At 37.1% G+C, this 27,123-nt stretch overlaps 1 protein-coding gene across 1 annotated transcript in view; it reads right to left on the reverse strand.

Annotated features, from left to right (window-relative positions):
* The window catches only part of NCOA6 (nuclear receptor coactivator 6), a 70,702-nt gene that overhangs the window by 10,120 nt on the left and 33,459 nt on the right, over positions 1-27,123 (reverse strand). The window contains 7 exon segments of the mRNA XM_051979164.1: positions 216-2,702; positions 2,705-3,196; positions 5,636-5,757; positions 11,368-12,493; positions 14,421-14,567; positions 17,095-17,952; positions 23,482-23,610. Of these exon segments, the coding sequence (XP_051835124.1) occupies positions 216-2,702; positions 2,705-3,196; positions 5,636-5,757; positions 11,368-12,493; positions 14,421-14,567; positions 17,095-17,952; positions 23,482-23,610 (5,361 nt within the window).

Genomic DNA, 27,123 nt, shown 5'->3' on the forward strand with positions numbered 1-27,123 from the left:
TTATTTCAATACAATGACTAGGTGGTGATGTTGACTGTTAAGACCCCTAAAATAAGTTTTCTTTTCTTCCTACAAACTACAGAATCTCCTTCAGGCTAAGATACCAGGAGAGCGTTAATATTAACTCCTTCTCCCCTAGCCATGGCCCAAACTTCTCTCATTAACTGTGAGATCCCTCACTGGGTGAGGAAAGCCATAAGGCTCAGCATACATACCGATATTCTGCAGGAGTTCGGGATGGGTTCCTGTTTTCTCTTCCACGAGGCCAATTCCAAGTTGCTCAGTCACCATGCCGCCATGATTACTTTTAGTACTGGGGGTGACGGAAGCCAGCTCTGAAATCAGTGAGGCATTGCCCATCGATGGTGCGCTGGTAGGAGAAGCACTGCTCAACAAGCTTGGCGCCACTGGTACTGAGGAAGAAGAAACAGCCATGGTGCTAACACTTGGCGTGCCAGGCCCGGGAGTGCTTATCTTTAGCAGAGTGGGTGCCGGGGGTGTGGAGGCCTTATTGTCCGTTTCTGTGGTTATCTGCTCAGTTCCCACATTACACAGGGCAGGCATTTCCAGGCCTGGGCCTTCAGCATCTCCATCCACAGAATACTGTTCCTCCCCTTTTTCAAGAGATCCTGTTACCTTCTTGCATGCCTTGGTCAACAAAATCTGACCAATCTTGTCCACTTTCCCCTTGCCCTTACTAGATGAAACTGGGCTTCTTCGGTTGCCAGAGGAACCTGGACTACTGGTAAGAAGAGGTGAAACCATCACTGCTGATTGTGCAGCTGCTACAGGGCACTGATCTGATGAAACACTAACTTGAGAACTAGCCTCATCTGGACTAAACTCTTTGATCTGCTGGACAGGGGTCTGTGTAGGAACAACTGAAGAAGCTGTGGATGGGGGAGAAGGAAGCTGCACGGGTGTTGCCCGTGAGTTAAGAACCAGGGACCTGTTGGTTGGTACGCTTGGGGCAGGACTACTGGATGGAGCACTAGAAGGTGCAGGAGCAGAAGAAAACTTTATGTTCTGGGGGATGTGTAAAGGACCAACCACTGCCACGGGCTGCGGCATTAAGTTGGAGTTAGAGGTCAGTGGGGCTGCAGGAATTGTACTTGACTGAGATCCTTTCATAACCTGAATTATCGAGGATGAATTTATAAATACAGGTGTAATGAACTGAGGTCGCGCACTGGACTGAGCTGAGGATTGCCCCTCAGAAACCATAACTTTGTTTCCCACATTGGGCATTGTGACTACTGTTGACATTAATGTAGGCTGCAGGTGAGATGGCAGAGGTGTTGATGTATTAGAAGAAGTAGTAATGGGGTTTGAAGTTACAAAGACAGTTATCTGGTTTGGTGGCAAAGGAGTAGAAATAGAGGAGCTGACAGGCCTGGACATTATGGGGGGTACATTTGGTGTGACACTGGAGTTGACCTCACCCAATTCTTGGTGCATTTGGGTTGAACATGGCTCATTATTGTGAGGCAAGTTTAAGGGATTAGAAGATTCCTTACCAGAAGGTTGATCCTGCAGTGGAGGAATGACAGCTATCTTTTTTAGTTCCTCCCCTGATGACATTGTAGGTGACACTTCAAGACTGTTAAGTCCAGGGGGTTTAATGGTAACATTAGGAGCTCCAGAATTATCAAGAAGTTGACTTAAAGATGTTGGGGCTTCTCTCATAGCAGAAGAAAGCATAGCTTTGTTCTCTTCTACAACAGGAAGCTTGTTAGTGTCTAAAGGTTGCATCTCCTTCTTTTGCTGGTCTTCAGAAACCATCATCTTCATTTCTTGGATAGGAATGGCTTTCAGTTCAACATTTGCCTGCTCTTTATTACCTGAAACAGTCTGACAGTCACTGTCCTGGGGAACATTAAGACTCTCTTTGTTATCCTCAGTAATATTAGCCACTACAGCCATAGGCACAGTTGGGTTTGGTGAATTCAACATGTTGTTATTAGGAAAATTCCCAGGTACAGGTGTGGTTAAAGAAGTAGAGTTGGCCAACACATTTCTTTGCAATTCTGCACCCTGCATCAGAGCTGGATTTGTCTGGGATGTCAGAGACAACTTAGGTGTTTTTGAATTTTGTCTGCCAGGACTTGGTGTAGTTTTCCTACTGGACCCAGGGCTAGACCTTCGACTATTGCTTGGACTAGCTCGCTTTGTTCCTCCAGCATTAGCCTGTTTTCCAGAATTAACTACAACAGAATCCAACTTATGAGTCTGTGGAGGAGCAAAGTTTGATGGATTATTAATAGTGAGATTTGAAGGGGCTTGCCCAATGGCCTTCAAAGTAGTTGGATTAAGACCCTGCTGATCAAATCCTCTATTCAGATTAGGCCTAGGAGGCAAAGGAATATTAATCTGAGGAGGAAAGAGACCTGCTATAGAAGCGTTGAGCCGTTCTGGTGACAAACTTATTTCTGAAGGTTCTGTACTGGGTGGGCGGTTGTTGGGTGTCTGAGGGTAATATGGCCTTGGGCTGGCCCTATTTGGTGTTTTAGGTCTGGATGTCTGTGTTGGGGTGGCAACATTTGGAAAATGGTGACCATGAGAACTAGATAAAGAATTAACTGGTGGTTGTTGTGGACTTGCACCTTGAGTAGCAGAAAGGGGAGATGGTCCTGGTTTTGGCCCTGCTATCATTAGCTGATTTTGTGAAACTACTAAATGTGAAGCCCCAGAGACAGGAGGAACTCATTTCCATTTCCTTCAGGAAGTGATGATACTTCTCCCAGAGGTGAATTGGAAGGATTCTGTATATTATCTGGGTATACCATTTTTCGTGCATTATTCCCCAGGGGAGGATTTACTGGCAATGGCATTCTTTGCTTATCAGGAGATGGTGGTACTGAGCCAGGACCTTGCAGACTGACCATTACTGACATGCCGCCACTCTGCTGCATGGGCATTCTCTGTGTATCTGGATTTAGGGGACCCCTTGTGGGGTGAACATTTTGGGACACAGGCAGTCTGACGGATTTGGCATCTTGTTGCATCATAAGCATCATCATCATTTGTTGCTGCTGCTGCGACTGTGCCTGAGTAGGGGGTGGTGGTGGAGGCTGTGGTTGAGGTGGCTGTGGTGGTGGCTGCTGTGGAGTTGGCTGCTGGGATGGCGGCACATGCTGCATGAGTTGAGGAGGCATCTGTTGTAATGGCCTTTGTTCAACTTGTTGAGATGGATAACCTAGAACGAAGACCCCCAAATCAGGGAAGTTAGATATATAGTAAGTTCAAGAATCTCTAAAATATTTTCACAAATATTCAGTGAAACTTCTGAGGAGGGCCATATAGAATCTATACAAACAGTGCAGGCACAATCATTTTTCCAGGATTCAGTCTTTTGGCAATAGGGTATACATATAATTTAAGAAAATATAAAGCTTAAGAGAGGGCAAAATCACTAGTACTCCTGATTCCCTGGAGTATGAATGAGGTGTTATTGATTCCAGGTTCTGATAACTGTATATAGCTATTCATAAAAATTTTGATATATCTACCAAAAATGTGAATTAAGCATTCCACATGGATGCTTTTCCACATCTAGAACTTTAGTATCATATAGAAGTCACCTTACCTTCACTAACATATAAAATGAAACAATTCCCTCCATTGTAACCATTGATTACTTTTCTCATAGTTCTCTTGACAACTATGCAGAAATAGATAGCTTTATGACTTTTAAAATTGCAATAGTTTTAAAATTGGTATAATCTAGGGTTTACTTCCTTAAGAAAAGTAAATCTTGTTGGCAATGTGGATCTATTGGCTTTCCAGGACATTCATCAGCTAAATGAACTATAAATCCCAAGGAGACACATAAATTAAGGGAAGAGACTTTTATAAGTCTATTAAGTTCATCTTTTAAAATTATTTCTTAACTCCTTATTTACTTATATTTTTTCCACTTGCAGAAAATATTTCTCAATAACTCGCACCATTAGAAAACATCAAAGACATCCTTATTTCACTTATTAGACAACAAATAGAAAAGAGATGATAGGGATATAACCACACAGAGCTTCATAAAGGCAAGGCTAACATAGCTGCCTCATTGCTTACAAAGAAGCATTACTTATCGTAGTACCAAAAATAAGTACTAAAAAGGATGCTGACATTAATAATGGAGATGAGTTGGAGGGAAAGGGGCATGGGACTAAAATACAACTTTTGTAGAAATTGTTAAAACTGTACTACAATCAGGCGCAGCAGGTTTAAAAGCTTTGTAGAAGTGTTTTGTTTTTATTTTTCAAAACCCTTTACAACTGACAGGTATCAAATGCTACCAATTAGACCTGGAAACTTTAGCTTAATTACACACAGCACCAATCGAGTACTATTTTGATCCTTATGGATAAGTCTCATCTAAGGACAAAATAAATGAACAGTTTATGTTCATCTGAGCTAAGATTTATTTTGGCATCTAATGTAGAGAATCTAGATTTGGAGTCTTAGCCAATTTTTTTTTAAAGTAATATAACTTTTCTTTTAAAAAGGGTAATAGTGTATTTTATACAATATTATATATACAATATACAAATATAATATTATTGTATATTTAATTCTGGTTCTTGAGGTTATTATTCTCTCCGAATAAATGAGGAAGATATCTCCTCTAACACAATCAACCACATTATGTGATGAATATAACATATTCTTTTCTATGAGGCAGAGATTCCACAATGCACAATTCATATCAAGCACCAAGCACTTATGGTTTCTCTACAAGTTCCTTAATGCTATTGCCATGCTACAGATTCTCTATATTGCTGCTTTAGCAATTTAACTGCTTCAACAGCTGGTTAATCTGCCCTGAAAAAAGGGAAGAGAACACTTATCCAGAGTGTAGCAGGGAATACTATAGCATTATCCAGTGGAAATTACATTATTAGACATATATACCCTGAAAGGTTCAAGGACAGGCAGTAGCTGAGGAGTCACAGGGCTCCTAACAGTATAAAAGATGAACAGACAGATGGTTTATGTGTGAAGATTTTAAGAAAGATTAGATCTGCCTACCATTAATTACTGCTATGGATACAGCTTGTATCTCTTGGCTTTACCTGTCAGAATTGGAGTGTGAACTTTACCACTTACAGTTATAAATGATATCTCTTCTGAGGTCTATCACATTCCTAGATGAGAGAATGACAGTACCTAAGACTGGCACTTCTTTTTGACATTGAACATGACAATACTGAATAGATATATCATTAATTTCTTGGAAATCCACCATTTATAATGCAGAAGGGTAGATTAGCATATCAGATCAGATAGTAAGGAAAATTCATTTAAATTTGGCTTCTCTGAATATGGCTGAGTCTTGGATGTGTACTATTAGGATTAGGAAGCTAAAGAGATTTGGAAGAAGCTGAAAGATCCAAATGAAGGTGAATCCAAATTTACATATACCTTCAGACAAATTTTGTTATTATTTTAAAGGTTTATTATTCAGCAACACAAAAATTCTCAGATATTGCACATGCCAAAATGTTTGGTAAATATACTTGGATCACAATGGACAGATAGTGTCGTTTCTTCCTTGAGGGGAAGGAAGAACATCAACAAAGACCCTTATCATATGTATGTCATACACAATACAAGTGACATTATTACGCTTTATCACCTGGTGGTCTACTTGCAAAATCTGAGAGTTTAGGGCCTGTGTTGTCCAAGTTAATTCCTTGTTCTCCAGACAGTGATTGTTGGTCAGACTCCTCAAGGCCAGGTGGGCGTGTATCTGGGGTACTGAGTTAAAAAAAGAAATAAAAGGAAAGCATTTAAAAGTTAACAAGCAAAATTAGTTTAACCTTAAGCTACTTTTTTTATAAGTCAATATTTATTGGAATTATGTTTTCTATAATTTAAATGATTTACGTAACCTAGTAATTCTGAGAAATATTACAGACCATCATGTTAAAATTCACATTCACCCAAGTAATTTTTGTACCATTTTTATTGTAACAATTACTCAGGGTAAAGTAATAATATAATCACCCAGAACTGAGGAATTCTAGAGGTGGAAAGAACGATTCACAGACTTAGAGATGAAAAGGATTTTAAAGGTAGGTTATTTACTTCAACTCTAAAGACTCTCCCCACTCTAATCAATCTTCCTTTCTACTGTGATCTCTCAGGTGAGACAATGTTACTTTCCTATCAATAAACTCTAATACCTCCCTATTACCTCTAGGATCAAATGAAACAAATAAACAAACCAAAAAAAAAACCAAACCAAACCAATAACAATAAACCTGTGGTTTTTAAAGCCCTTCATAATCTGGCCCCTTCCTTCCTTTCCAGTTTTCTTATACTTTATTCTGTACTTTGTGATCCAGGGTCACTACAGCTCCCTACTCTGGGACTTTTCACTAATTATCTTCCAAGTCTGGAATGCTTTCCCCTCTTCCCTCCATCTTCTGGCCTTACCAATTAGTGCCTTCTCTCTGAGATCATCTCCCATTTATATGACATATGCCTTACACGTACATAAGCTTTATACAAATTGCAAATTGCCTCACCCATGACCTTCTAAAGGAAGTTCCATTCTATCTATCCCTAGTGGCTAGCACAGTGGTTGGCACATATTAGGTGCCCAATAAATTTTTGCTGATTGTTGATTGAAAGATAAGAAAGTTAGGGCTCAGAAGTCCAGTGACTTGCCTGAGGTTACACAGATAGTGATAGAGGATTGCCTCCAAATTCAGCGTTCTTTTTCTTCTACCTTAATGCTTCTACCATAGTTTCAAGATCTCAACTAAGTGTCTAGTTTTAGAGATGAGGAAAATAAGGGAACATATAACTAAGTGACCTGCCAACAGTAAAACAGCCAAGGAAGGTTGGAAGTGGATTGGGACCTTGGTCTCCTGGATCCCTTTCACTTCTCCACCTGCCTCTCTAGGAGGCAGAGGCAGAAGAAATAACTGAAGCCATTCCAGGAGTTCTGGGCTCTCAGAGTACATCTGCAATGGGTTTGGAGATGCTGACTCTAAAATGTCAACATCTGCAATGCTACATCTCAGGAGCCACAAAATGTAACCAGGGACCCAATATTTATCTATTGAGAAGTTCCTCAATATTGACTCCAAACATTCAACAAGTATTTAAAAGGGAGTGGGGCAGGGGGAGAAGGAAGTACAATAGGAAAACTACAACCAAAACAGTCTAGCTAACATTTACTAGCTCTTTAACTATGGGACTATTTTATCCTAAAGTGATAAAATAAGTTCTGCCTATAATCTATACTATAAATTATATATAATATAATCTAACAATATTCCCATTTGCTTATTTTTAAAGGCTATATAAAATTTTAACAACTACCAATAAATTAAATTGGAGGAATCTACTGTCCTTTTTAGAATCACAGAAAATTAGGGCTGAAAGGAACCTTGAAGACTACACGCTCCAAACTCCTAATTTTAAATAAGTGAAAACTGAGAACAACAAAAACAGAATTTGCCCAGAGTCACATGGTAAATCAGAGGCAAAGTTGGTACTAGGGCTCCTAATTCTCCTTCTCAGTTTCCCCACTATATACCCTACTGGATTCCATGGCTAGGTTATTTTAGGTAACTGCCAGGCACTTGGGCTGATCCTACAGCAGTGAATAGTATATTAATGGACACAGACTCTACATGCTGAGGCAACGCATAGCTCCCTGAGAAATGAAGGAGACAGAGGAAAAATATAAGAATATTCTAATGGCAAATAGATAACTATGCATTTCAGTCTAATATTCAGAGTACTGGGAAGAACAATAATTCTCTAAAAGAGTAAAAAAGGAATAATGGTATGAAACAAATTATCTCAATAAAGACTTGCACAGAAAATAAAAGTGTATATGAAGTTGGAATTCAAGAAAATAAATTCCTTCTGAGATTATAGCCAAGGATAGGTTTTTTTTTTTTTAAAAAAGTAATTAAAAAAGGAACTGAAACTCAAATAGGTATTATAATAGTAAAAGGGCATTTAGCTGCCCTAAATGAATTAAAATCTTAAAACCTAGACAAATTACAATCTAGGTTTCCATCACTGACTTCAAAAATTATAAAAAATGGAAAAAGTGATCCAGGACTACAGCAGCATGTGAATTTGTTTCCTGTCTCTAAATTCTCTGTGATTCTAAAAACACTTGATGTTATTTGTATGTAAAGTAACCTGTCCTGGTATCCTCTAACACATTTAAAAGTATAAAAACTTAAGAAAAACTAGAGAAGCCTATCAACTACGGAGATCTGCTTTGTCTCTATAAAGGAAAATTTACATGTTTAGGTCTTCCTGAACTGCAAGGGGAAAAAAAAAAAAAGTGACCTCAATACTATTTACCCTTTTTGGAAAAAAGCCTAGAAAACTTAAGTGTTTTGATTCAGGTCACACAACACTTTTAGGAAGGAAAATTCCTACATCTTATTTCTCCTATCCCCAACTTCTGCATCAAATAGGCAAAGTTTAGTCACGGTGAAAAAGACAAGTAGTGGGAGAATGTTAATTTCTCTGCATCAACTCCAACATTAATTTATGAGCTATTATTAGTTAATGATTAAAATAATGAAAAAATGGTCAAAGAACACCCACAATAAAGATCACAACTGCACATATGTCCTAAGAACAAGAGAATATACATGGTGGGATTTCTATTATTAATATAAAAGTATTGTCCTTTTTTTCTGGGGAGGAAGTTTAGCTAAATCTTACCGAATTCTTATTTTAAACACAGATGTTAGTTTATAACATTATGAGACCTTTTAGAAACTCATCAAAGTCTCAAAAAGTAGCTAAATCTTACCGAATTCTTATTTTAAACACAGATGTTAGTACTTTAAACACATTATATGAGACCTTTTAGAAACTCATCAAAGTCGCAAAAAGTTACATAAATAACAAGAAATTATTTCTCTAAGTTGTTGATGATAACCTGCCCTCTAGATAAAATTTCTAGTAACTTCTCCTTATCAGTGTAAATGGGGACCTATGCTGCAATTCACTTAAAAGATTTGCTTTGGGGATGTGAGAGGTTAAGTGGCTTAACCACATTCACAAAGCCATTCTGGGAAAGTTAAAAAACTGCAGAGCCCAGATCACCCTTAAAGAAGTGTGATGTAACAGGTGTTCTACTGTCCTGCAAATTACAAAGAATTATGTCCTGCCAGACTCACCTTCCCACAAAATGATTCTTTGCAGCAGAGAAAATACTGAGTCTTTAGCATACCGGATTCAAAACATGTTTATGGCTTAGAGAAATCAATGAAATAAACTATAAAACTTATTTAAAGCAAGTCTGTTTGTTTGTTTTGCTAGTTGTAAGCTGCATTTCTTAATATGAGTTTGAAATACAGTGAAATACAGCCATCCTGACATTACATTCTAAGTAAATCTCAATGAATATAATCATTTTGGGATAAAGAGAACTTCAGGGGGGAAAATGTATTTGGGAAAACTCTCTGTAAAACTACAGGCCATTCAAGTAATCTGCTCTTTTTCAACCCAACGCAAGTTTTTGGTCGTTTCTTTGATGATCTCATTATATAGTGTGGAAGGGGCTTTGAATTCTCAAAGAAGAGGCTAGGAGAGTACAAACTGGTTATCCGATAAGCAAGTCAAGTTTTGCGTACAGGCCAAGCAACAAATTATGTTTCTGTTACCTAAAAACCAGCCAAGTTTGGTGTGGATGCCTGGACACCAGGGGCTATTTTGTCTTTGTCATGGGAACACTTTAATAAATTATAATGTATATACTGGGATATATCCAATATTGGGAATACCTTTGCTGATGAAATCACAGATCTTTCAAAGTATACTTATTGTACATAAAGCAGATGCTTTTTACTTTAGATTCAATCCTGATGCTGCCACCAAGTAATAAATACTTCTTTGTTCTTTTCTTTGCTCCTAATCTTGAAGTATAACCATGGCAAAACACTTTGTAAGATTAGCAGTAGAGCTAGACACTAAATGTTTACTTTTAACTTTACCAACAGGTAACTTTCAAACAGCATGATTCTTGTCCCAGATGATTAAATAAAAACATATGCAAGGTAACCCCTTATTGATTAACAGACAACAAGAGAGAATATTTTAGCAGCCATCTAATGCAACCAACACACAGAAGAAACCTTCATAACATTCTCATCAATAATTATTCACCCTTTGCTTGAAAACTTCCAAGGGGAAATTCTGACCTTCTGAGGCAGTTCATCTGACAAATTAATTTTTGCCAGAATTCCACCACAAAACGAATTTTAAAAAATGTACTTCTTACAAATGAAAGGTGGTTTATCAGATTTGGTATTTTTAATTTAGCTGCAATTATCACAGGGGAAATCTACAACAGCTAAAGCCTTTGTTCTGTCACCTAACATCTATCACATATTTTTGTTACAATATATATTAGACAAAAACCCAGACTAGACATAAGGAAGAACAGTAAGCCATTCATTAATTAGGATGCTGTTTATAGTTCTACTGTCAATTCCAATTATGTATTTGAATTAACTTTTTCTATCTTCATTGGAGTGATTGCTTTAATAAATTCTAACCTACTGCATTTCTGCCTATTATTTTGAAGCAAAGAGAAAGTTAAATATTTTCTTGAAAATGCTTATCATCAAGGCACAAAACAAGCCAAACTAACATTCAACTTTTGAAAATAGAGTATAAATGAATTTGTTAATCATTCTGCTTTCTGTAAATATGCAAGGAACCCATTTGTCAGGGATAGAAAGGGGGGCCTGATTTGAAATGTCTAATCTCCTTAATGTGGATTTTAAGCCTTTAGAAATGATTAAGAACCAATATTCTATGAAGACACCTGTTAAAAAAAATTCACTGTGAAACAGCAGGGAGTTTTAAGCAAATTTTGCTTTATCAGGTTACAGCAGGTTTATGCTATAAAACATAGGCCGTTTTTCAAAACATACTTACCCACCCTTATTCACTAGCCATTATAAAGCCCAAGAATATAGTCAATAGCAGCTGAGGATCTATTTCTTTTGCTACAATGACGCTGGTAGCTTTCCAAGGAGGTGAGCCATGGGCTCCCTAGGACAAGTTATTTGCTTAGCCTTTACTGGTCAGCAGGGTACTTCAATGGCTAGAGTCAACTAAATAAAACAACTTGGAATCATAAAATATCAAAGCTGAAGAGTCCTAAGAAATCATCTATTCCAAACCCCTCATTGTATAGAAGACACTAAAGCCCAGAGAGAAGGCACATAACTAAAAATCACCCAAGTTGGTGGCAGAATTTAAGACTAGAACACAGTTCTCTTGATATCTAGTTTTAGTGATATCTCTATTATAGGGGTCCCCTTTATAGAAACAGACAAAGAACATTTACACAAGATTATGTCAACCTACTTAAGTTCTCCTTGCTGGTTACTTTTCTTCTTCCGTGGTGGTTTCTTCTTCTTGGGTTTATTTGCATTTGTATTATTTTGTTTATTGTTCACCCCAAAGTGGCCTGCAGATATGTCACTTTGTAGTAAATTCACTAATAAAGGACTTGTTAGAGTGACATCTTTATTGACAGGGAAACCAGGGTTCTGACCACAGGAGATCTGATTTCCATTTGGTGCTCCACTGAAGGGTGCATTAAAAGGCATCCCATGCCCTGAAAAGTGGTTCCCTGAGGTGCTGTTTCCTTGCATTGCTTGCAAGTGGGGCGGCACCATGTTTGATGGCTGCATGGAAACATCAGGCATCATCTGGGAAATGTTGACTTCATTGTTTGCGGGGGTAGTGGCATCATTATGCTGCTGGGACATGTGTGAGCCAGGTCCTGGTGGTCTTAGAACCTGCCCCTGAATTCCCATAACCTGAGATGGATTGCTGTTCACAGGGCCTTGCTGGGCCATCATTTGTCCTGTCATTTGTCCTGTAAACTGAACCATATTTCCTTGCATGTTTGGAGTTGGTCCTCTCATTATCTGAGCTGGTCCCGTCATAACATTGGATTGGTTCTGACCATTAAATGGCTGCTTATTTCCTTGCATCTGATTGGTCATTATTTGCTCTATCATTGGGTTCTGCTGTAGCAAGACCTGGCCTTGAGGTCCCATCATTTGATTATGTGGTGCCATCATCTGCTGGCCCTGCTGGGGAATCATTTGTTTGGGAGGGGTCATTCTTTGCGGTGAAGGCCCAAGGTTTTGGTTTTGAGGGGCTACCATCATTTGGCCTTGTGGCATAAGTTGGGCACGAGAAAGGATCATTGGGTTTTGAGGGTTCAGGGCTCCTTGAGCCTGAGCATTCACCATCTGTCCTTGGGAGGACACAATCTGTTGATGCATGCCCATCATTTGAGATGGGGGTCCTTGTTGAGGCTGACCTTGCATGCTGCCCATGTTCACTTGAGGAACTCCACTGTTATTAGTTTGTTGACTAGTTATATTGCTATGAAGTCCCATCATATTGGGCTGCATCATATTTGGTGGCCCATGTGATACTTGCATCTGGTTCTGGGGAGGACCAGTTCCTTGGCCACCTTTAAAAGAAAAAGCACAGCTTTAGAAAGAAATTCTTATGAATCAACTGGCATTAGTACATTCCAATGACCTTAACTACAAAGATACCCCACTCCCCACCATTCTGATTGACCAATTTAAATACCATTACCTGTCAACACACTTGAGAGTGCTTTTGGTGGGTTTTCTGGGTCATAAAGGTGTGACGCTGTATAATCATCTACATTGAGATCTTACTGCACAACAAGGATAGAGGTAAACAAGTTCTCCCCACTCCTGCCTGGCAACTCAATGATACAAATTTTTTGCTGGATAATCAAGCTTACATTCTCTCAGATTACAAAGGGAAGAGGACATAATCTCATTGTCAATACTGAATAAGATGATTGTTGCTACCTGTAAGATGAAGAAAATTAAAAACACTTTTGGTCAGTGAACTAAATTTTGCCTCAAGAGCAGCTGGGGAAATATAAGATGCAAATGCAGAGACTTTAAGAGAAGATGCTTCCTTTCTAACAAGAAAATTCTGAAGAAGTTGGAGAGACCTACAAAATTTCTTGGGAAGCTAATCTGGACTTTCTTCTCCAACTACTTGGGCAAACACTATTTGCTATATGTGCAAATAGGAAAGGCCAAGAAATTGCCTTCCTGTCTCAAGATATCATATGAATTTTCACCAGTTATAAAGGGCTTTTCTAATTCAAATATATGCAATTAAAACTGGGATCAAATGATTAAATTAATCCCAAGTGAAAACACAGGACTATTAGAATATTTTTGATGACATCAGACCCAATGTTCCAATTTAAATGATGCCTTGACAAAAAGGAGCAAGACATGAATAGAAATAGTAATTTATTACATATAAAATCAGAGAGATGAAATGTGGACCTTCGAGCACTTCTTGGCTCATTCCTGGAGTAATCAGATTCAACCTCGCCCAAAATGTTTTGTGTTTCATAGGGGACTGACTGCACTAAGATGCTTTCATGTTTCTACAACCAATACACAGTGAATCAGGAGCTATTTTCTGTGTGAATCAGGTTAACATATAGTATATAACTGATTTCTATCAGTTATCCACAGGATCCAACAGTTCTCAAATAGATTGTGGAGAGAAATCCCTGGCTAAAGGGAATAAGCCATTATAGATCTCATTGACCTTTACTTTCACCTATCTTCAATCTAGCTTTATTCACTCTGCCCAGAACACATGGTCAGCTGCTATTGATGGCAGCATTACACTCAGCCTCTCAAGTACACTGGCTGCCAGTTAGTGTGTTTCATCACTCCTTATTTCAATTGAGAAAGAGTTAAAGTAAGAAATAAACACAGAAACATCTTAATTAAAGGAATACTTTACTGGAGGCTTACAGCTCTAGTAAAAGATAGGAGTCACTGACCTGAGATTTTTTCTTGTAAATCTTCCCTAACTAATTTGAAAGCTAAAGTTGTTAGCTTCCCAAACTTGTTCCCAACAAGACAGCCTATTTCAATGCTATTTGTTGAGACATCTATTCATCACATAATCCTAGGATTTAGAACTCAATTAGTTTAACTTCTATCTTAATGGATGATTTTTTTTCTCTAATATCCCTGACAAGTGGTTTATCTGGCCTCTGTCTAAATACCTCCAGCAATAGGGACACTTGAGGCAGTCTAGACCATTGGTGAATAGCTCTGTTAAGCAATTTTTCCTTACAGGTAGCTGAAATCTGCCTCTTTTTAACCTCCATCTATGAGGTCTAATCATACCTTCTAGGGGACAAGAAAACAATGTAATCCCTCTACCACATGACAATTCTTAAGATATCTTAAGATAGTAATTGTGCCTGTTTTATTTACCCCACCAGCCTCAAGTCTCCTTTGTTCAAATTTGACATAAGAAAAAGATAAAATCAGTAAGATGAAAAGCTCCTGTCCACAGATATAGGGGAAGAGACAAACCTGTATGCTGTACACTCTGGTTTCCTTGTAGTTGAGGGGCTCCTGTGTTCCCAGGGGTTCCAGAGGCTGTTGAAGGCACTTGGCCTTGCAAAAAATTCTGATTGGCCTGCCCTGTCGAGAAGCCAGGTGGGATCCGTTTAGGTATGCCTTAATAGAAAATAATGAGTGAGGCAGTTACCTAGCAAATTTGCACTTCTACTCAAGTATGGAATGAATAAGGAAGGATGAACGGCATGAAGAATCCACTTACTTAAGACTTTTTTTAAAAAAAAAAAAAATCACTGGCTATATCTTTATATTAAGTTCAGAAAAGATGGGTTAAAAAAATCAACACTAGGGGAGGGGGTGGAGGGAGGGAGGGGAAAAATCGTAACAGAAGCGAGTGCAAGGAATAATGTTGTAAAAAATTATCCTGGCATGGATTCTGTCAATATAAAGTTATTAATAAATAAAATAAAATTTAAAAAAAAATCAACACAATCTCTTACATGAGCATTGTCAAAAATAAAAATAAAATATTTTTAAATTTATAATTAGAACATGCCAAAGAAAAGAGGGCAAGCTGCTACCTAGAAGTGACCAGAGTTCACTGGCACAGGTAGATTCATGTGCTCACACTGTTCTGTAGCCTACCAAATCCGGAAAAATCCGAATTTCCTCAGCACAGACCCCAAAGGAGCATCTGAAACAAGGGAACATGCTAAACCTTGAAATATGCAAAAAAAAAAAAAAAAAAAAAAAAAAAAAAAAAAAGGCATGAGAACAGGTTGATATGCAACATATCAGGATGAACAGTTGAATCCTGATGTTAAAAATAGTTAAGTAGCTTCAATCCCATCAAAGGAGATAAATGACATTTCCTTCCACAATATTTCTCCCTCCCTCCTTACCCCACCTTAAATATTTTAGTGTTGGTTTCTTTAAAATGGGTGGTAGAGAGAAGCTTCAAAATGAGGGAGAATATCACCGAGCCTGTTCTAAGGTTCTCTGCTCCATCTTATGATGGATATGATACAGAGAATCATTATAATATGAAGTGGCTAAAATCTTGCTTCTCTTTTTTAACAATGTTTTATGTCTGAGAATTTAGAAGGAGAGTAAATAATACAGGATTGGATATGGTCATATCATCTAGGTGAACCCATCAAGGACTCAATGGAAGGCATTTAACTCAAAAATCTTTCCAATTTTACTTTTATTAAACATATTTCTCTCTTTAAAAATGCCATGTTTTCAATCCCATTCTCCTCAGAAGATACTTTTTGCATACAAATATGCATCTATTTATAGCATGTCTTCTTGCACCATCCAATGGTACCTGAAAACATATTAATCAAATCTGTAGAATGGAACCCAGATAAAACGTGGCTGATGATCTGTATCAGAATGTCCAGAATGTTGGGGAGCTGAAGTTTGGAGTTGAATTTTTTTTCTTCTGGAAAACATAAATTTGGTAGGGCCCTTTTCTCCAAGAGATGCAAATATTAAAGCCACAACTATAGCCCATGTCAAGAAAATAAATTGCAAGCCAGTGAAAAGATCGATGAGCAACTCAAGTTCACCAGAAACTATGAGAACATGCCTTTACTATGCTGTACTAGAGCTTTAAGGAATATTTTGGGGGTAGGGAAGTGACTTTTTTTTGAGCATGTTTATCAGATGACAATTATAATCGTGCTTTCTATGTCTTACTGAAAAGCTCCAAGCACATTCTTGTGCACTAGATAAATGATTAATAATAATAAATAATAATAAACATGGAGATGGATAAGTTTTACGGTAATTGTTTTACCTCTCACACATTAAGCTCCATTGCTTTTTCTTCATACGAGATACCTTAAAAATTAATAAATAAATCTCCTTTAGGTATAACTAGTGGAGCTCCCTCTCTAAGGAGCAGCTATCTGCATTATAATACTGTGAAAGTCAATGTGCTCTGAACTTATCTTTTGCATTTAAATAAAGTTTTACCAAATTTATCAAAAGACTTTTACCAGTAGTTGGTGTACTGCCGGGACAGCTAGGTGGTCCGATAGAGAGATGGGTCTGGAATCAGGAAGACTCAACTTCCTAAGTTCAAATCCAGCCTCAGACACTTCCTAGCTGTGTGACCCTGGCCAAGTCACTTAACCTCATTTGCCTCAGTTTCCTTATCTCTGCCAAGAAAACTCCAAATGGGGTCACAAGAATCAAAAACAACTGAATACTGAATTAAAACTACTGAATAACCACAATATGTTAAAATCAATAGATAGGTTGTAAAGTGTGGCAGCTCTTTTTCTCTCAAGATTTATTGTTAAGATTCCATACTTGATCTTTTTATTTTGACTTGAGGAGAAACAAAACATTTCAATTTTGTGATTGAATTATTTCTAAAATGTGCTTTTCTTGACACACTTTCTTAGCTAACAAGTCAAAGGATTTCAGAAAACAAAACAAATGCATCTAAATTAGACTACCTACATTTGGACAAAGACGGTTGGCTTAATTACCAAGATATCATAATACACCAAAATGGCTAAGTTAATGTGACAATACTAACCATGCAGTGTAAAATATGAATTAGATCCTTACATTATAGTTTTACTCATGCCAACTGAAAAAGCCAGATGAAGTTCTAGCAATTTTTCTCTCTAAAAAATTGAATGACAAAAAAATGTTCAGTACAACTCACCTCCTAGACCTGGATGTAAACTCTGTGGACCCTGATTTTGCTGTTGCATCACCATGAAGTTGGGTGGCACATTTCCTTGTTGAACCATTGGATTTCGACCAGGAGAAGTGACAGGCTGCTGAAATCCTTGGGGAAGAGGGTTATTTTGAGGTGGCCTTGGTCCCATCTGCTGCTGTGTTTGATTAACTGTTGGAGATGATGCAGGAGACCCCTGCTGAAAAGAGGAAGGAGACGAAGCAGGAGACTTGTTCGTTAGGTGAGCCTGCTGAAGTGGTGTAGGGACTCGGGAAGGTCCCCCTTGAAGGCTCTTCATTTGAGGAGCAGTAAATTGACCTGGGTTGCTCATTGGAGGAAAGTTTGTATGGGACTGTGAGGCTTGCTGGCTTCCAAAGGGATATGGAGGTGGAGGGTGGGAAGGAGTCTGTACTGTGGCTAGAGATGGTCTTGCCTGGAGCTGCTGCTGCATAGGACCAGGAAGGGGGGCTTTTTTCCATCCTTGATTTGCTGTCAATGTGCCCAGAGCACCCTGGGCTGGTGGAGGCTGAAGAGCTCCAGAAGGCAACTGGTTCCAGCCAGGAGGCACAGGCACCTGAGTGGGAGCAGTAAAAGGAGGCCGAATACCCTGTGGCTGCTGCTGCTGCTGATGTTGCTGTGGAGGTCTAGGTTGCATCTGCTGCTGCTGCTGCTGCTGCTGCTGTTGCTGTTGCTGCTGCTGCTGTTGAAGCTGCTGAAAATTAGGTGGATTTATCTGTCTGTTAATGGGAACAGGCTGCATTTGATGGAGTTGAGGAGCCAAAGACCCTGAAGAATGACTCTGTTGCTGTAAAGGAAGCCCAGAGAGAAGTGGATCCACTGAATCTGTTTTAAAGAAAAATCAACGAAGGATTCAATTAATGCCACTGAAAATAATAGCTCACTTTTCAATACAAGGTTTACAAATCACTTTTAGATTTGAAGGTTTAAAAAATTAAAAAAAAAAAACTTTCCTTATCATAACTCTTATTAAGAGTAGCTTAAGTACTATTATCTCCAATTTAAAGAGGCTGAAAAAGAAAAGTGACCTGTCCATAGTTGTATGTTAACTGCCAAAGGTGAGATTAATCCCAGGACTTCTGATCCTCAGTCTATATGAGAATCTCTTATGATACAATAAACCTCATGAAGTCAATTATCATCTCTGCAGATGGTTCTCAGATCAATTTACTTTTTGATTTTTTTTTTGGACACCAAGCCAGTTGCCATATTGTATATTTTGGACAGGATGTCTTATCCTAAAGACATCTTTTACAACATGTCCAAAATTGAATTATCTTTCTTCAAAAACCCTCATCTCTTCCTAATTTCTCTCTTACTATCAAGGACACTACCACCCTTCTAGTCAACCAGGCTTACAACTTAGGTGTCATTCACAATTCCTCATTCTATTATCTCCTCTCCTCTCATATTCAAAACATCTCTCCCACTTGCTCCTTTCTCCTTTCTGACCCCACCACCACAATAATGTAAGTTTTCATCACTACTGAAATGAGCTTTCTGTGGGTCTCCCTGCCACATGTCTTCTTCCACTCCAGTCTAACCTCCACTCAACTTTCAAAAAGATCTTTCTAAAGTGCAGTTCTTTTTAAAGCCCTTCATAACTTGGCCTATTCCTATCTTTCGTATTTTTCTTGTACTTTATTCTCCTCAATATCCTCTACAACCCACCAGGGACACTGGCCTGACTATTGCTCCTCCAATACAGCACACCATTTCCCGACTCTAGGTGTTTTCACTGGCCTGGAATGCTCAGCCTTCTGGTTTCCTTTAAATTCTGACTAAAATTCCACTGCAAGAAGATTTTCCTGGTCACTTTAAGGCTAGTACTTTCTCACTTAGATAACCTCCAACTTATCTTGCCTATACCTTGTTTGTACCTAATTGTTTGCATGTTGTCTCCCTCGATAGGTTGTCAGCTACCTGAGAGCTTTTTTTTGCCTTTCTCTGTATCCCCAGTGTTTAGCACAGGGGCTGACATATAATAAACATTTAATTAATGTTAATGTAACTAGATTAGAAACTGCATCAAAAGAGTGGCAATTGTATTTGACGTGTTAAACAATTACATAAAAGGGGCAGCTGGAGGGCACAGTGAATAAAGCACTGGCCCTGAAGTCTGGAGGACTTGAATTCAAATTCAGCCTCAGACACTTAAAACTTTCTAGCTGTGTGATCCTGGGCAAATTATTTAATCACAACTGCCTTGCCAATAGAAAGAAGAAAAAGAGAGAAAATTATATAAAAGCAATTTTTTAAAAAAAGGAAAATATAGGTATTTATTATATAGTATCAAATGAAAAAAACAAAAAAATTAGAGTGTGCCTATTTAATCACATGCTAAATACTTTCTGCAAAGTTTAAAGAAATGAATGGAATCTAAAGGAAAGGCTCACTGATAGCTTTAAAAGAATCAAAATTTTCAATTTGAAAGTACTTGTGTAAGAAGTGACATGGCACAGTGGGTGATCATTTAGCCCTGGAATCAGAAGGCCTGAGTTCAAGTTCTACCTCTGACTTATAAAAGCTGTATGACTCTGGGCAAATCATTAAACTTCTGGGTAATGGAATTTAAATAATAGAGCAGGTCCCAAAGTACCCTGATAGAGGGAATTTCCTTACTGGCAATTCCCTGAAATCACAGATCCACTGGAAAACAAACATGGTCAGTGCTTAGGCAAAGGCACTTGAAGTGGCTAATGGTATAAAAGAGAAAAATGGACACGTAGGGAAAGCCTTTAAGAAATGGTGAACAAATAGATTTTCTACTTAACAAGATCATATATGCATATGTGTGTGTATAAGAATATGGCCAATGTGGAAATTTGTTTTGCTTGATTAATTTGTAACAGGGATTTTATTTTAATTCTCTCTCTCTCTCTCTCTTTTTTTTTTTTTAATAACTTTTTATTGATAGAATGCATGCCAGGGTAATTTTTTACAGCATTATCCCTTGCATTCACTTCTGTTCCAATTTTTCCCCTCCCTCCCTCCACCCCTTCCCCCAGATGGCAAGCAGTCCTTTTCATGTTGAATGGGTTGCAGTATATCCTAGATACTTATTTTAATTCTCAATGTGGGAAAGGTAGAAGGCAAAATTCTGTTTGAAAAAAAAATTTAAGTTAGTACTTCTTGCCATAGAAGAGGAACTAAGCACTAAAGGAAAATGATTAATTCACATAAATTACTTCCATAATCTAAAGAATTCAAGAACCGAGAAGGGTTAATATAATCAAGCTTTTCCCCCTGATGACTGTGGATTTTAAGGATAGTTTAGAGCATAGTTCCATATTGAAGTCAAAATTCAATTCCTATTATTGTCTAGTTAGCTCTGCTCTGTTTCACAGTCACAATCTACACACCTAATTTAGGCCAGCTATTTGGGAACTGATGTCATTGATTACAAAGGGGTCCAAATAAAGGCACTAGCATTATCTAAGCACAACTATGAGAAAAAGAGTTCAAAATCTATATCCTAGCTATTACTGGGATTTTAGATCAGAACAGAAAGCTTTTCATATTTCTTCCCTCTCTAAGATTCTATGAAGATACATGATCTTCAAGTAGGGAAAAGATTTGTTTTTGCTTGACAAGATTAAGGAAATGAAATAATCTAATAATTACAAAAGGACTATAAAATCATAGTGAAGATGGAATAACAGAAGGAGAACTAGACTCTGAGTCACAAAACCAAAGTTCAAATTTTGGCTCCAAAATTCACTAGAATCTATGGGTAAGTCACTTCACCTTTAAGAGTCTTGTTTCTTGAATGTGAACTATTTGATTTTTGATTTTCTTCCTGAGTTATTTTTACCTTCTGAATCCAATTCTCCCTGTGCAGCGGGAGAACTGTTCGGTTCTGCAAAGTGTATTGTATCTAGGATATACTGCAACATATTTAACATATATAGGACTGCTTGCCATCTTGGGGGGGGGGGGGGGGAGGGAGGAAGGGGAAAAAACAAAACATAAGTGATTTCAAGGGATAATGCTGTGTAAAAATTATCCTGGCATGGATTCTGTCAATACAAAGTTATTATTAAATAAAATTAAATTAAAAAAAAAAAAGAGTCTTGTTTCTTTCTCTGTAAAAGTGGAAAAAACACCATATTATACTTCAGGGGACTGTTATAAGTAAAGAATTTTTGCAATCTTGAATAAACACAAGCTAATAATAAGGTCCCTCAAAAATAGCTAATTGCTAGTATGCTTATATAAGCAAAAGATCAAAAATATCAGGGAAAAAATGGTTAAGCTTCTAAATTTTATTGGATCTGATTCCTTCTTAGTAAAATGCGATGGTTGCAATAGTATTTTCCAGGCTTCTAGCACAATTCCCACAACTATCATTCAAACAACCAATTTTTGTGGAGATAAGATCTAGCAACTGCTTCTCCATGTGCTGCAGCCACAATTTCAAAACACTGGAGAAAGTTCTTATCACCAAAGCCCTGTCAAATGATTCAATATTAGAAATGGAGACAACTTAGTCAATGAAAATACTATTAAAGAAGATGCATTACCATCTGCTTTGTTGCTAAAGCAAATCTAGTAAGGATAAGAAACCCTTCCATCTGTGTTCTAACCTTCTCTGTGTTATATATCCCCTCATAGGATATAAGCTTCTTGAATGAAGGTACTATCTTGGTTTTTCTATCTGTATCCTAGATGCTTAGCACAGAAGAAGTACTTTAAAATAATGTCCTCACATTCTTTGAATCTGTTAAGAGGAATAATTCCCAGAGATATCTTAGAAGCCCTTCTCCCATTTTATCCTTAGTACTTCTGTCATTTTAAGGAAATGAGAGCTATTAAGAAAAAAAAAAGTATGTACTTAAGAAATGTTTACTATCCCTAAGCTAGACCACAAATAAAAGGCATTGCCTTTAGATAGCACTGATCTTGTTATCTTAAGCAGAAAATCTATTTGTTCACTATTTCTTTTTTTTTTTTTTAATTTTCAAAATACATGCAAAGATAGTTTTCAGCACTAACCTCTGCAAAATCTTGTGTTACAAATTTTTCTCCCTCTCTTCCTCCCACCCCCTCCCCCAGACAGCAAATAATGCAATATAGGTTAACCATGTACAATTCTTCCAAATATATTTATACATTTATGCTGCACAAGAAAAATCAGATCAGAAATTTTAAAAAATGAGAAAGAAAAAAAAAGAGCAAGCAAACAACAGAAAAAGTACATTACAACTATGTGGTTTAGTTTATTGGAAATGGCCTGAATCATCTCATTGTTGAAAGGAGCCACACCCATCATGGTTGAGCATCACATAATCTTCTTGTTGCCATGTATGATGTTCTTTTGTTTCTACTCCCTTCATTTAGCAACAATTCATGTAAATCTCTCCTGGCCTTTCTAAAATCATCCTGCTGAATTTTTCTTATAGAACAATAAAATTCCATTACATTCACATAACCATAACTTATTTATGGGCATGATGGGCATCTACAGAGTTTCCAGTTCCTTGCCACTACAAAAAAGGCTGCTACAAACATTTTTTTACACAGATGTCCATCCACTTCTTAAAATCTTTTCCAATCTGACTATTTCCTCTTTGATAGCACATATGTCATTTCAAGTGCCTTTGTCTAAGCACTAATCATGTTTGTTTTCCAATGGAATTGTGATTTCAATGGCATAGGAACTCCCAGTAAGGAAATTCCCTTTATCAGGGTATTTTGGGACCTACTCTACGACTTATATTCCATAGCCTGGGACATGGAGTTTAATGATTTGTCCAAAATCACACACACAGAAATAAAATTCAATAGGTAAGGAACTCTTTTTTTTAAATATATATGTATGTCTCTTTTTTAATAAGTTGATTAATCTTGCTGAACTGTTTCTTCTTTCTTTTGCATTTCTTATTCTAAGAGATGATTTTCTGGGAAGAGGTGGGAGCAGGGATATAGTGGGATATACATATCAATAACGATTTATTCTTTCAAATAGAAATAGTAAATTTGTGAAATGATGAGCTGCAGGATTTTATCAATTACTAACATATCTATCAAAGGCTTAAAAAATGTTCAATCAATGTTTCAAAATGACAAATATGTGTCCCTTTTCCCAGAAAAATACAGAGTATCTCTGGGCCTCATCATAAAATTAATGGGAAAAATTCATGACTTATATGGTTCTTTATACTTCTAAATATATGACTCTATAATACACTCATTTTGGGTTAATTTTTTCTTTTTTTTTTTTTTACTTTTAAACACACTTTTAACCTAAACAAGTGGATAGGAGCTCAGCACAACAAAGAGTTGGAGAGTAACATACTTGATGCCATCTTTCACTTTACAATAGACTTTTAGCCAGATACTTGAGTTAATTACCTGACTGTGAAGCAGGTCGAGGTGCTCTAGTCTGCAGCTCTGGGTTAGCACCAGCTGCTATCATGGAAGAAGATACACTTCCACCCTGGGACATCATAACAGCTGCAGGATTGTTCATTCTTATTAATCCTACCAAAAAAAAAAAAAAAAAAAGAAACCCATTAGTTTTTTTTTAAAGCAGACTAATAACTTAGAATCGTATTCAAAATGTACATTTCCATAGCACTTTAAGATTAAGCAATCCTCTGAGGTAGCCAATTTAAGTATTATAATACTCCTTTTACTGAAGAGAAAACTGAGGATAAGAGAGATAAGTGACTTGTCAAGGCACACAGCAAGTAAAGTATCAGACTAAGGACTTGAACACAAGTTTCTCAATTCCAGTTCAGAGTTTTCCAATATACCATGCTGCCTCATTCAATTCAATTCAATTCAATTCAATAAACGAAGTCATACAAAGTTCTACTACTATGTACTACTCCAGTAAAATGAAAACAAAACCCAAAAAACACTTCTTACTCTTCAAAAGTCTATATCCTACAAAGGGAATACAACAGATATATATATATAAATAAAGTATACAAGGAAAACAAGAGGAAAAGTGCATTAACAACTTAGGGTGTAATAGGAAGTCAAGAAAATTTTTGTGGACAAGGATAACTGATGAATCTTGATGGAATAAAAGGATTCTAAGAAGTATAAATAAGAAAGAAGTACATTCTAGAAACAGAAAATGACTTGTTGCAAATACAGAGGCAGAAAAGAAGAGTCAAGTTCAGAGACAAGCTATGAATGGAATATAAAAGCCATGAACAGAGAATAGTATGAAATAAGGCTGGAAAATAGGATAATAGGCAATTGAGCTGAAGGAATGTTACATACAAGGAATATAATGGAAGTATAATCAGTAAGACTTAGCAACTGATGGTTATGGGGATAAGATGAAATAGAGGATTAAATTGAGAAAACAATTGTAGTATCCTCAAAAGTAATAGGGGCTATACCAGATCTAAAAGGAGTCATCAAAACCATGTGGTACTGGCTAAAAAATCAAGTAAAGGATCAGTGGGATAGGTTATGTACACAAGACAATATAGTCTATGACTGTGAATAAACCCAAAGATTCTAGCTTCTAGAGTAAGAATGCACTATCTGGCAAAAATTGCTGGGAAAACTGACGAATAGTATGGCAGAAACTAGGCAGAAATTAACACCTTATACTCTATACTAAGATGAGGTCAAAATGGGCACATGATTTAGACATAAGAGGTGATTCTATAAGCAACTCAAAAGAGCAAGGAAAAGCTTACCATCAGTCTATGGAAAAGGGAAGAATTTATGATTAAACAAGACATAAAGAATGTTAGAGAAGATGGAAAATGGATAATTTTGATTACATTAAATTAAAAGATTTTACAACACAAAAAATCTAATGTAATCAAGATTAGAAGGAAAGCAAAAAGTTGGGAAACAATTCTTATAGACAGTGTTTCTGATAAAGGCCTCATTTCTCAAATATATAGAGAATTGAACCAAATTTATAAGAACACAAGACATTCCCCAAAAAGGATATGAACAGGCAGTTTCCAGGTGAAGACATTAAAGCCACCTATACTCATATGAAAAAAATGGTCTAAATCACTGATTAAAGAAATACAAATTAAAACAATTCTGAAGTACCACCTCACACCTATCAGATTGGCTAATATGACAGGAAAAGATGGTGAGAAATGTTGGAGGAAATGTGGGAAAACTGGGACACTGATGCATTGCTGGTGGTGGTGTAAAATGATTCAACCATTCTGAAGAACAATTTAGAAGTATGCCCAAAAAGCTATAAAACTACATTTGATCCAGCAATATCATTATTAAATCTATATCCCAAAGAGATCATAATAAAGGGAAAAGAACTTACATGAACAAAAATATAGCAACTCCTTCTGGTGGTAAAAAATTGGAAATTGAGAAAATGCCCATAATCAGGGGAATGGCTGAACAAGTTATGATATATGAATGTAATGAAATAATATTGTTCTATAAGAAACAATAGAAAAGCTGATTTGAGAAAAACCTGAAAAGATTTACATAAACTGATACTGAATCAAGCAAATAGAATCATAGAACACTATACAAAGTAACAGCAACACTATATGACAATGAACTGTGGTAGCCTTAGCCTTTCTCAATAATGCAATTCCTAAAGACTCATGATGAAAATGCTGACCACATCCAGAGAAAGAACTGAGATGAGTCTGAATACCTATCAATGCATACTATTTTTACTTTTTTCTTTCTTCTTATTTTCCCCCTTTGTTCTGAATCTTCTTTCACAACCTGACTAATGTGAAAAGTTTATTTTAATTATAATGCCAATTAAAGCAAGGCTAAGTTCCAAAAGAAGTTAACAAAGAACTAGAGCAAGAAAGTAATTTTATAGGGAAAAGTTAGAGAAAATAGATGCTTTGTGTCACTGATATGTTAATTTTATGGCTTAGATGAGGAGCTGAGTGATTTGCTTCTGCCTTTATGCACAGGTACAATATTCATAATTCTCTGGACAGAGCTCATACTCAAAATTCTCTGGACAGAGCTCATGGAGAGAGAGTAACTTTCTGGAATAGTTTAGTCAAGTGGTGAACACCCAATTTTGTTCTATGTTTGCATTAACTTTAAGCACCCTTATTATTGCTGCTCATTAGTTTCAGAAACTCTTGTTATCACTGCCCACCAAGTTGTTATCTGACAGCCAGCAATATTTGTGGGCTCAGTACTCTGATCAGACAGAGTAAAGTGGAGCAGGATAGCCCAAGAGAAGAAATACATCATTTCCAAGTCAGGTGGCCTTAGGGTTACTGCCACACATCCTTCTTAAGGGCTGAACCATATCAATAGGATGAAATCTTAGTGAGATGTCAGGGTTAAGTGAAAAGTTAGTGTGAGCACTTTTGTAAGTAGTTTTGGGGCAGGAGGTAGAGTTCACAATGTGGAGTCAGTAGACAGGAAGAGATAGAAGATGAAAGACATGATTGATGGGATAAGCTTCCACAGAAGAAAAGGAGGGGAGAAGAGAGGACCTATGATAGACATAAAGAGGTTGACTTTTAGCAAGAGGATTCACTTTGCATTCAAAGTAGAAAGGACTGAGTAAAGATGTAAAGAAATAATAAGATATAAAAGAGATGGAGGAGCTAATGGAAAGACTGCCAGGAGAAAAGAGATTAGAGAACTGAGGAGAATGAAGTCTGAAACTACTATTGAATCAAGTAGAAAAAGAAAACACTAAAGAAAGAATAAAGGTTACAATAAGTGTATACTCATATATTATACAATAAGTGTATACTCAACAATAAGTTGAGATAATAAGAAATTGTAATGGATTCAGTTGGTACAGAGATGTGACTTTCTTCAGCATGATGACCTAAATAACTAGGGGACAAGAGAGTCAGTCAAGAGTGAAGAACAGATAGTCAAAATGATGAACTATAGAATTAATACTATTAAATAAGGTCAGCACAAGGATAAATTGGGAGATAGGGAGAGTGGAAGGTGAGATGAGGTTTAATAAGAGGCATGAAACAGAAATAGATGTACTGGTAGCTCTTTTTAGATATCCATACTTGCTGATCTATCTCTAGAGATGCC

The sequence above is a fragment of the Antechinus flavipes genome, chromosome 2 (genome assembly GCF_016432865.1).
Source record: "Antechinus flavipes isolate AdamAnt ecotype Samford, QLD, Australia chromosome 2, AdamAnt_v2, whole genome shotgun sequence".
Taxonomy (NCBI): Eukaryota; Metazoa; Chordata; class Mammalia; order Dasyuromorphia; family Dasyuridae; genus Antechinus; species Antechinus flavipes.